Source organism: Leuciscus leuciscus (genome assembly GCF_965113295.1).
Source record: "Leuciscus leuciscus genome assembly, chromosome: 7".
In the NCBI taxonomy this organism is placed as follows: Eukaryota; Metazoa; Chordata; class Actinopteri; order Cypriniformes; family Leuciscidae; genus Leuciscus; species Leuciscus leuciscus.
Window position 1 is genome coordinate 38,462,081 of NC_138731.1, and position 12,584 is coordinate 38,474,664.

Below are 12,584 nucleotides of genomic sequence, written 5' to 3' on the forward strand. Positions count from 1 at the left end.
TGCAGTACAACTTACCGAAAGTATACATAAATAATATCGACCAATTCGTGTTTTTCAACCACGGAAAGAGGTCAATATATAATAGCAGGAGAACAATTATGTCACATAACGTTACATTTACCTCTGGAAAGCCATTTAATGACCATAGCATGTTAATTGAATAGAAAAAATAGCTAGAGAGGAGATTTTGCAGAGCACTATATTACATATTTATTATATTTTTACTTATGTCATTAAATAATTGTTATTATAACAAAAACTGCATTATATTTAATTTCATTTGTTATTTTTAACCTTTAATAATACCAGCAGATTGGGCCCTCTATGTTTACAGCATTAGGTGAGATTATTTTTTTAAATAAAATGTAAAATAAACATGTATCCAAAGTAGTCAATATTGAATCAAAATCGGAATCAAATCATAAGAATGGAATTGAAATCTTGACATTTTTGTCAAGCAATAATAAAAACTGTATCCTACCAGTCATTGAACAATGTAAACATTGTAACATGTTGTCACTAAACTTCATAAAATTCTATTTAGTTACCAAATGTTTTGACAATCACAATTACACTTATTGTGATGCAATATTTGTATATAATACCCTGCCCTGATAATAATAATAATAATAATAACAATAGATAAAATAAACAATGTATTAAAAGTTTTATTTTTATTAAAGTAAAGTAAATTAAAATTAAAATGATTTCTGTGCCACTATCGTCAAATATTTATGTTTTCCCTGAGTACTCCCACCTTCGTTATCCAACGGATAGTCTCGCCCCAATCTCAAGCCATGCTATGTCGGGATCCTTAAACAGGACAATGTTTTGATATACCCACAGAGCCACAGTGTTTACTCTTTTCGGTCAAATCACCCCACTTATAGTCACTTACTTATAGGCTCACTTATAGAACAAACTGGGGCGGAAAAATATTTTTATATAAAAAATTAATCTTGCACTGAACTCATTTCCTTAAATCACTCCATTAGTGCAAAGGAGCTGCAAGCTTAACGAAGCTGCTAAAGTTCTGGCAAAGGCTGAGCCCCCCAGGTCTTCTCCACGGGGGGCTTCGGGAGACTGGCAGACGGCCGCGCAGCAACCATCAACAGCAATTTCAAACCTCCGTTCCCCACAGACACGCCTGATTATTCCAAGTCGCACTCCTCTGGAATCTGACACTGCATTAGTACTTCATCGAACGAGACGCTCCTGAGAGAGGCTTTCCATCTCGCTCGTATCAATGAGCTTTTGAAGGAGCCCGATTGAACACGAACACCCACACGTAAGCAGCAATGTCACGCTACGAGGGCGATCAGCACACGCACTCAGCGGGTAGGTGTGGGTTACGTGAGCAAATTCTAGATACAATATGTTCAGAGTGAAAATAATATAGGAAAAAGTCAAGTGCTTAATCTGTTTAGTAACAATTCAAGACTTTAAAATGTAAAAAGAGATAATTAAATGCCTTTTGTCAAAGACAAAGCTATTAATAGAAACATCTGGTCATACTGTAAGCCATCAGGTACAGTATAATATCACATTTCTGATCTTTAACTGAGCTATCGATTGTCTTTAATGCTATAAGGATTCAGCCAGTCTGTTCAGTGAAGTTGGTGTCAGGCGCACTGTATTAGTATTGGAACAAACTTAACCCACATAAACAAAACAATGGTGCTGACAGGATCTCTTACATAAATCCAGAGCACAGTCGTATTTCAAAGCTCAGCTCCCCTGGCAAACACACAGAGCAAAGCGAAACAGAACAAATCACAAGCTGCTTTCAACTATATATCTGGAATCACGGCAGGTCCAGTCCGACACATTCTTTAAGATGTTCACCGCTGTATTGCATGGGAAAAGAAGCGTGCAGACAAATCGATGCCGCTACCCTGAGTGTAAACCGTACTCACCTAAGAGCATGGCTGAAGCACGCTGTGTGTTTAGTTCTTCTGGTGAGGGTTTCTGTGCCGGTCAAGCTCAGTGATGAAGCACTCGTGCAGGAGCAGTCCGTGCGGTACAGCGCTGACAGAGAGAGAATGCACTCTGAACGCGTGCTGCTCTCAGCTGAGATGAAGCGGAGAGGAGAGAGAGAGAGAGAGAGAGAGAGAGAGAGAGAGAGAGAGAGAGAGAGAGAGAGAGTCTACCCAGAGACGGATTCGGCAGATGCGGCTCCCACAGTCCCTCTGAGTGTGGAGAATAAGGGAAAATCTGGGTCGCTGCGCTGTGGATGTGGCACGAGAATCTGTGTAAAATCAGCGAAGCAGCTGATCGGACGGGTTTTTGGATGATGTGCTTTGGAAATCGTGCACCTGGCTGTGATTCAGCTCATAGGAATCTGGATCTCGTAAATCAGGGGCAATCCCAGGCTCACTTTGTGAACGCTGGAACACAGACTGGTCACTCAAATAATATAGAAAGATTCAGCGTTGGAGAGTGAGTCCTATAAAGGCTACACTTAAGATTTGAAAAGAAATGTTAAGCAAAATGTCCTTTACAAAAGTATGGTGAGGTGGTGCACTAATAAGTAGAGAAATTAGTTTCTGTTGCATATTAATATGATTCTCATAATATTAAACTTTTTTTCAGTCTGAATTGAATGTGATGATATAAAAAGACTTTGGGGCTGTGTACACGACAGTTTTTTAACTAAACAACTTGTAACTTTTTTTTTAACTTTTTTTTGCGTTTTGGCCATTCATTTACATGAGAATGGCGTTTTCGGGGCCTGAAAATGCAAACTTTTGAAAACAGTTTTCAAAGTGCATTTTTTTTAAACGATAACACTAAAGTCTCAGTGTAAACTACAAAAACGCGAATTTGTGAAAACTGTGACATCATGAGCATGCGTATTACATGTTCAGTCTGTAGGCGCATAGCGTTTCTTTACGAAGTCACCGACAAATAATGGACTAGCAACATAATGCAGTGTTTTTAGTCGTTTTCGCAGATCCGTGTGAATGGCGATCGAAAAACACAAAGGATAAACGTTTAAGTTTTTAGTACATTGTTGTCATGTAAACGTATACTCTTAAAATAAACACGCCTGTCTATTGAGTGGTCCAATTAATTTGAGGGTGAAAACAAACACACTGACCAGTGCAGTTCGATTCATGAACAAATGACTCTAATGAGTTGGTTGTAATAACTCTTTCAAGTTACTGGTTTAAATTGGTTTGACGAGTCCTTCAATGAATTAGTTACCGAATCAACATCTGACTTGAACTGAACTAAAAATTATTACAACTGACTAGTTGTTCATATGACAATGCATAGTTCATTATTTGCAATTATTTATAAAGCTACAAGATTCTAAGATATACTGTGGCAGAACACCTGTCCTCTGTGTACAAAAGAAAACCAGGAACCTTGACAAAGTAAAATAGACACAGTAAATAAAACCAAACAACAGAAACCTTTGAACAGATCTGCACATCATCCACCAAGATAAGCGACAGTGCCAACAATGAAAACAAAACAAAATCGTGACTGAGCTGCAGCGATGTGCCGCATATGCAGAGAAATCATAATGTGATTCTGTCACAGCAGACCCTGCGTGTGCAAATATGCCAGGAGCGTTAACAAAACCAGATCCACTCGCTGAGAAAACAACTGACCACAGAGTGACTTCATAAAGGAAACTCTCTGATGGTGTATATATAAAGACACAGGTGGAGAGGAGGTGCAAATCTAGGGGTGAAACATCTGTGCATGGGCTTTTTTTTTTTAGGTCTCAAAGCCCTTCATCTGGTGTTGGGTTTCCCATGGAACATTTTGAAAGAAATTACACAGAATGCTCTAGGATCAAGTTACTCTTCTGGCTAGCGATGAGTGCAAGACCCCACATCCAAGAATACAACAGTTCACGACATGTAAATCCGACGGCTTACAAAGGAGAGATACACTATGCGCCCAATGCGTCATGGGTGCAGTTGAGGAAGGGCAGAGAACAAAACGGCAAAATGTAATTACATTCAACCACTCCTCCTTTCACACAACCTCCTTTTTGAAGTGTCCATGTAATGCCTAGATCTGGTTTCCAACCTACACGTTCGGCCTGAATGGAACTCGTAATCACAGCCCACTCGGACATACCATAAGTATTACTTTAGTGTCTTAGATTAGGTTGCAGAGTCCATAAAAGTTACAATGAGATGACAAACCTGTCATAGCAGAGGCAATTTCCGTCTCATTTTCTGCGGAAATCCGCTTCGGAAAACAAGAGTTTGCACAACAACGCTTCGCGCTTCTCTCAGCGCCGCAGTCCCGATCATCTCGACAAATATTCCAGTCCAGTCGGTGCCCGCGGAGCCTAGGAGGTTATAAAGGGTTATCGCACCCTCCCCACCAGGAGGTGCTGATGTGATTTACAGGGACAGGGACAGCGGCATCTGTTTGCAACATTTCAGCAACTGAAAGTTTGTCTCCTTCTCTGGTTACAGTGTTGGATAGAGAGGCCTTACAAGCGCTGATCACTTAGCAGACTGCCTCCATTGCGTGCCGAATACTACTCTAACCTTTCTCTGTTTACAACAACATGCAAAGCTAAGGGGGAACTATAAATATATGAAGCATATCAAGGATTCTTTCCGATGACAAAACAATGCAGTAAGTGCGCCAATTCTGCCCCAAAATTTTTATTACTTAAAGGGATAGTTCACCCAAAAATGAAAGTGCGGTCATCATTTTTCTACCTCACGCCATTCCAAACCCATAAGACTTACATTTTCTAAACAAATCTTCAATTTGTATGTCAAAAAATGTCATAGGCGTCGTAAAATGAATCCATATGAATTGAGCAGTCATATAATCCAAGTTTTGTTAGAGATACAATCGCTTTATATGAAGGACAGATTTAATTTAGATCTAAACAAAGACCGCCACACGCACTTAAAGCACATCACATATGGTAAACATGGAAGCTCAGACATGCTCAAGCACAAGCTTTAATGTTTACCATATGTGATGCGCTCTAGTTATGCATGTTTGTGTCAATAAAAAGAATAAATTAAATCTGTTCATCATATAAAGTGATTGTATCTATTCTCAAAACTTGTATTAAACGGTTCAATTCATATGGATTCATTTTTACAACCTTTTGGACATAAAGGTGTCATCAAAGGATACAGGATCTGGACCTTTTGGATTTTTGGTTGCCTGAACTTTCAATGGTGGGACAGAAACTCTCAGGTTTCATTAAAACTTGCATCTTAATCTGTTTCGAATTTGTGTTAACCAAAGTCTTATGGGTTTGGAATGACATGATGGTGAGCAAAACATGACAGATTGGTCACAGTTGGTTTAAAAAAAAATGTAAATGGCACACTTCACTGTTGAAGGTGCAGTAAGCGATTTCTGAGAAACGCTGTTGAAAGTGGATCAGACCAAGCACCAAAACACACTTGTAGCCAATCAGCAGTAGGGGCATACACTTTCATGATGAGGGAGAAGAGAGAATGAGCAAGAGAAATATGAAGAAAAAAATGTATCCAAGAAATATGTGAAAAATGTCAGTGGTGCCCAAAGTTGTTTTGGACCCAATTAACTTTCAACAGCCCATGCGGCAAAGTATAGGAGAGTGAACACTGAGGGTGCCATTTGGGACATTTCGTAAACTGCTCCATTTCACCTTGGTGCTGTCAAAGACATTAATTTGAGAACTGATGCCCTAAGCGGTTGTTTGGCCTGCTGTCATTGTCTAAGATAATATAGCATGTGTGAACAGTCTGGAATTACAGTAAATAATGGCGTCCTCTATAAAGATGCTGTCAGGCTCAAAGAGTTGTAAATAATCTTTTTTTTTCTGGCAAGCACGAAAGGTAAAGGCACGGAGCAGTTTGTGTCTTCTAACAGGGAGTCAAGTGCTTCAGATGGACATAATCTGTTTTATAATATCCAGATATCAGCTGCCATTTCTCAGGAGACATATCAGTATGCTTTCAAAAAAAGAACATATATACACACATATATATATATATATATATATATATATATATATATATATATATATATATATATATATATATATATATATATATATATATATATATATATATATATATATATATAAATAAGGAATGAGATGGAAAAATGCTAGCCAGGCAAAATAATAAAAAATAAAAATAAAAAAAGTCTTTCAGAAGTATCCAGGAATTTTTTTCACTCATGCATAAGAGACTCTTTATTTTTAACGTGAGGAAAAGAAACAGCAGCCATAAAGCAAAAAAGTTACATTTAGTTTTAGTCTGAAAAAAAAACTAAACTTTTCACTCAGAAATTGCTAGCTAATTTCACAAATAATTACAAAGAAACGACAAGTAACACATTTAATTAAACATGAAATGTTGAAGTAGAACGTTTGAAATAGTATATGTAGTATACACACACACACACACACACACAAACAAATAGGCTATACTACGCAGTTAACTTACACAGCACTCATGGTATAATGCAAGTTTACCCACAATGTTTCAGAGCATACTTAATAAAACATCATACAGCTGTGAGAGCCATACAGTGTGTCTGTATTTCATTAAGATATCATTAAGCAGACGGGAGGATGCCAGACCTTTATAGGTGGTGAAAAACACAAACAAATAGAGCCTGTGGCAACGTTTCGCTAATGAGTTAGAAGAAGACATGTAGAGATCCCCAGTTTGTTACTATTGTAAAGGCAGAGCACAGATAAGGGGTAGAATTGAGTCAGTCACACGAACATTATGGTTAGATTAGGTTCAGAGTGCACTGAGCCTTGAGACAATGGCACACTGCGCAAGTTAATAGACTAAAAGGGGGTTTGTGTGCAGCAGATGCCAGACAAGCACACAAGGACAAACCTGTGATGATGAATGCATGTAGCTTTTTATGATTTTTTTTTTTAGCTGATATGAAAATGAAAGGTCCACTTCACCCAAAAATTACAATTCTGTAATTATTTATAATACAAAGCAATGGATTGTATGGAATACAGTTAGTTTATTTTTTGCTTTTTTATTCCACTGAAAAAGAATTGGCAAAAAAGTTAGGAAACTGTGCTGCGATTTACAATCAAATCATGAAAAATGTATCCAAGAAAAAATGATCTATGAAATATTGATTTTATGGCTTACACAAACAACTGTCTAATTTGCTTCCATTTGTTTTTTATTTCCCCTAAATCAATTTAGAAGAAACACTAGAGACAAAGAGGAACATCTGAGCAATGGTCTTTCTGGAAGTGCAGTGATTGTGTTTCTGCAGTGAAAATTCTTCTCTCCAGAAAGCATAATTCTTCAATGCATGTTTTTAATAATAATAATAATCATAATAATAAATGCTAAAAATATTATTATTAATAATTCTAATTTATTATTATTTAACAGAGGAGAAGAAAGTAATGAATACATAAATATAATATTACTACTATTATTAAAAATGTAAAACAATAACAATAACAAAATGCACAGAGGAATTACGCACATTAAGACAAAGCATGTTAAAATAGTAAGCAGATTCAATTATGATTTCATGTCGACTTTATGGATGGTTGTGATCGAGTATGAGGTGGTTCTCATTAAAAGAAAAGCTGTAGAGAGACAAGGTAAAACTTGTGCATGCCATCCTGTGAGTCAGCGAATTAGCAAAATCAGAGGCGATCTGGTGTCTGACATGTCACATTTCTGGAACACACATGGAAAACCCTTTAGGCCTTCCAATTTCACACTGTTCAGAATTAAACAATATTTTATCGTTTTCTCACCAGGCATTAGATCAGGATGACAACCATTACAAAGATTCCACTTGTGGAAGTTCACTTTTTCCCAATTTGTAGATTTATTCCCTGCTGTCTTCACGCTCTTGGACACATTGCACGCTGCGAATCTCTGCAGCGGGACACAAATACTTCACTCAACACGGCTGGCCGCCTCTACCAGACCGTAAATCAAATAAGCTCGCGAGACAATATAAAACCTGCTTAAGAGAGTCCAAATGAAAGATATTAGACACATCGCACTAATGAACTCCGGAGTGAATTGTGTACCTTGACGGGAAAGCCCAATCCCAGGATCACTCGATGCTGTCGTTGGCTCTAACAGGATTCTTCTGCACATTAGTCATCAAAACACGTTGGAATGTGAACCGCCTGTTCTGTCTCAAACCCGGTCCTCTTTCATTTTATTTCAGCCCTCCCCTCGGGCCTGTCTCTCACTCTATCTATCTTTATCTGTTCTCTTGACCCCCTCCACAATCCTTCACCTCCCTTTGTTTCTCCTTAAATATCTTTATGTTAGGACTTCCGAGGAGGACCTTATCAAAGGTCCCGGGCCAATCTCGCTGTGAGAGCTCCTTCTCATGCCGGTAGAGTGCTGATTGAATTACCGCTCGAGTTCTGGTTGTTTGTCATCGCCATCTGAGCTGCAGCCCCATGGTGACTGGAATGATCACTCGTGTGAGGTGTGGCACAACTGCTTAATCCTGCTGTGACTTCTTCAGGCTGGGGCCAGGGCCAAATACAATCCCAATCGTGCCCTTCAGGCAGTGGAAACAAGGGGCATGAGAATAGAAAAGGCATTCAAGGAGGAATTGACAATTTGCAGAATTGCCATGGCTGCGTGATACTGTAAAATCTCTCTTCTAGTCTATTGATGAATATAATTATTCATTTTTTTGTGCAAGATTTGGGTGTTCACTGACATTTAAAGTGGTCGTATCATGCATTTTTAATCATTAATTAAAAATGCATGATATGAAATACACTTACAATAATCTCGCGTGCAGATCTCAACAATGTCTCACCGATTGCCAAGATCAGAAGTCTAAAAGCAAAAGTCGAATCAAGTCAAATAGCAAGTTATCAAGAGTTACAAAAACATGTTAAAGACATATGTAAATAAATAAATGTTAGTCTTGTTTTGATAGTTTTAAGTCTTGATAAATTGGTCTGTCTCTGTTGAATTAAAATAACTAAATAACTAAATAAATATTAGTCTTGTTAAACAGGCTTTTTTTTTTCTTTTTCTTTTTTTGCTGTGTCTTTCAGACTTTTGTAAACACTCTATTCGCATGTGAATTGAGAAACGCTCTGCTGCATTCAATCACAAAAGAGCAGGTTGGTCCCAACAGCCCCATCCTTCAATATTAGCCTCTTTTCATAGCCTGACTTACACAGTGAAAGATCTAAGGCATGAAATTATCAGTTGCTTAGCTTCTCACATCAACAAATATGAGAATTGGCAGGTGCTTAATACAGTCAGGAATATCACAAGGTTTGACAACTTTCCTATATGTGTTATATTATTACATACAATATATTACATACAACATTTATCACTGTGGAGAAAGTTTTGAGATCTGAAAGTTTCAGTGTTTTCGTAGTACAATGAACTCTTTTATCTCAAAAGATCAAGGAAAATTTGATCCCTCATGATATGACCACTTATAGATTCTCATCTGATTGCTGAGCTCCAAAAATAATTATTGGTGGCTTTTTGAAAATAATGACTTGCTGCATTATAGTATATTTGTATTCATACTGAATACCGCCTGTCAAAATCTAAATGAGGTTAAGGAGAAGTCTCCGAGTCTCAAAGTTAAGCTTTATTGACAGCATCTGTGGCATACACTACAATTCAACAGTTTAGGGTCAGCAAGATTTTTAAGAAGTCTTTTATGTTAATATGTTAGTGTACACGAACTGCATCTTCAAAGTAAGTCTTAGTGGCAAGGTTTTCACGAGAGTTTAAATGCAGAAATGCACTGCAACATTTGAGCTGGTTTAAATCATCCTTTAACGGTGAAACTACTATTCTAGGAGGATGAACATCTGTGTTACAGTTGTTCTTTTCTGGCATCTTTGTGCTATTGTGAAAGTTACTGGGTTAAACCGCTCACCGCTTTAGGTTATGAAGTGATTTTAAAACATTTTAATCACATTTGTTTTATGTGTAATGTCTTTTACATTTCAACATTTACCCTAGTTCCACAGCTCTCAATTTTATGTTAATTACTGCAAACACATTTTTGTTTGTTTTTGCAAACTAAGGAATGAGTTGAAATTATTTGCCGTGGTAAATATAGCTTAACTTGTATTGCACCCGGAACGTTCCTTTCATCAGTTGAAAACGGAATAATACAGCTCTAATAGTGTACACATTTGAAGCTTTTGAAGTAAGAATATCAAATACTTTTAAACGCCTCGCTACATCACTGCTTATGTGTACCAGAGGCCTGCTGGGAAATTCCCTGAAGAACAGTAGCAACAGGCCCATATTGATACACCACAAAAATACCTCAAGAGTGAATGGTGCTCAACTCACCGCAATTTACCCATCTGACTGCATTTGATTACGCTTGTATAGTTAACTTATTCAATAATTGCCTCTCAAAACTGTCAGTCTACCCAGCTGCTACCTAGAGGTTTCTCAGGGAGAATTCCGTCTGATGTTGGAGGGGCGACACCATCACAGCATCAGAGGAAGCTCATCAAAAATAGATGACAGGGTCTTCAGATCAAGTCTTTTCCAAATAAAGGCTCAAGTACGCCTTGAAGAGTCTAGCACAGTCATTCCCTAAGAGCAGAGTACGTCTTATTCTGCATTGCCAGTTTCAAAAATTAGGTTGCAACTCTCAGGGGAATTTGCATATACTTATCTTCGCTCACAGCATTGAGAAACGGGTAATGAGCGGCGTATGTGGCCAGTCATAGTCTGGAGGAGCATACGAGGCCGGCCAATCAAAGTCGAGGATTTATCTTCTGCTTGTGAAGAACTGGGTGTACTTCACTGCACAATGGACAGACCAAGCTGTCACTTTCCATCTGGACTTTCCTTCTGCTGAAGCTTCTAGCAAGATGTCCTTCATGCTAATCCTCTACCCCTTCAAAATCCCCTCCTCGAGTCAACCACGCCATTCCACCCCATATGCCATACCCCTGCTGAAACTCTGTAATTGGCAACTACTGGCAGGTTCATAAAAGTTCTTACGGTCATGTTTACAGGTTTTTATAGAGGTTTCCTGATTTGTGTCCTCTTTGCTCCTAGGGATCCAACAGCTAAATCACATCCTTAAAGGGACACTTAGTGAAATATTGTCAGCGTTGCGTCAGAATGAATTAGTTTGGCAATGTGGACGAGTCGGGCCCTTTAGAAGTTAAAAGTACAATGACTGGGCCTACCTACAAAGGACTTCCACTGACCTCTTATAAAACTACATGCAATTCCCAGTTTTAAGGACCGCAGAGCAATAAAGGCTAAATTGCAACCTGTAATGAACAGGCAGCTCATTAAAAGAGCTAATAAAAGGAGCTTCCAAGATCAATTTACAATAATGACGACAATATGATTTCATTTGAAACATTTTCCAATTCAAATCATGGCTTCTGTGAATCAATGGTCAAAATAGTACAGGGCTCAACAACAAGATTTTTTTTTACATTTTTAAAACATGTTCAGAAAGTAATACAAATATAAATACATACGCACTTCTGAAATATGAATGTATATAATTTAGAAATTGTTCTTATTTTAATTATAGTTGTTACTATATTGTTTATATGCAAAGTGTGTTTGAATTACCGCTCGGTTACTGGCTGACTGATGTGTTTATACAAGGAACAACTTTTCCACAATCATTAAAATCTACAATGCACAATATTTCAAAAATCTAATTTGTTAAATTTTTATCAGTGAATACATACCACAAAACGTGGGGAGCTATTCACCTTGCATATTCAAAAGTTAAAAGCACAAGTATTTTCAAGCATTTAAGAAACTCTAGAAATAAATGATTGATTGATTGATTGATTGACATGATCAACAAAAGTATGATTGTTGTAATGTAGGAACATACAATCGGACCAGAAAGAGCATCTTTATTGTTAAACCCCATAGTCTTCATCTAAAAAATAAGTGTAACATCTCTAACCTGCCACAGTTGGAAAACTCATGTCTCAGTGGGATATGCGCATAGACACAATCCTAAACATTAAAGAGATGTCAAATCAAAATGACACAAAAGAAGACAAACTGTGAGGAAGTTCAGAGGCAATTGCCTTTGATGCCCTGTGCTGAGAAAGAAAATATGTGCACAGACAAACTCTGACTTGCTACGTGGCTCTGAGAGAGGACTTGCATATGGAGCGTATCTGTTATTTAAAGAGCAATGAAAATGACAGTCTGGGGGCTGCATGATGCGGTGCTAAGAGAGGAAATATGCAGTATGCACATTTTAACAGCAGTAACGTAACTCTCATTAAAGGAACACTTCAGCCAAAAATGAACATTTTGAACTTTTTCAATTTGAAAATGAACTTTCTTCAGTGGAGCACAAAAGGGACATGTTTTGTACATGCGTATATATTTAAAAAGTTCAATAAATGGAGTTATTCTCTGCCTGAAACCAATCATTGCATAATGCCAGGCTATTTATTGGCTGCTCGTGAACAACGTCTAGTTTGACCCGCCCCCAAACACTGTATTTGTAGCTGTATCATGGAAGAGTTTGGTTTATGTTGTTGAAACGTAGAGAAGGTGCTGTTTTCTGCGCTGCAAAAGCAAATCCACCATGCACTTCCAAAGGATATGGACTCAGTCTTGAAATGA

General features: G+C 37.8%; 1 protein-coding gene across 5 annotated transcripts in view; it reads right to left on the bottom strand.

Moving 5' to 3' along the window:
• Positions 1-12,584, bottom strand: part of znf385b (zinc finger protein 385B) — a 130,015-nt gene that overhangs the window by 61,610 nt on the left and 55,821 nt on the right. The window contains exon 1 of one of the 5 annotated variants that reach the window (XM_082176689.1): positions 1,917-2,073. The exons of the other annotated variants lie outside the window; for them this stretch is intronic. Coding sequence (XP_082032815.1) covers positions 1,917-1,926 — 10 coding nt within the window. The 5' untranslated portion in view covers positions 1,927-2,073. Of the gene's footprint in view, positions 1-1,916; positions 2,074-12,584 lie in introns of those variants that run through there. 5 annotated transcript variants of the gene reach the window in all.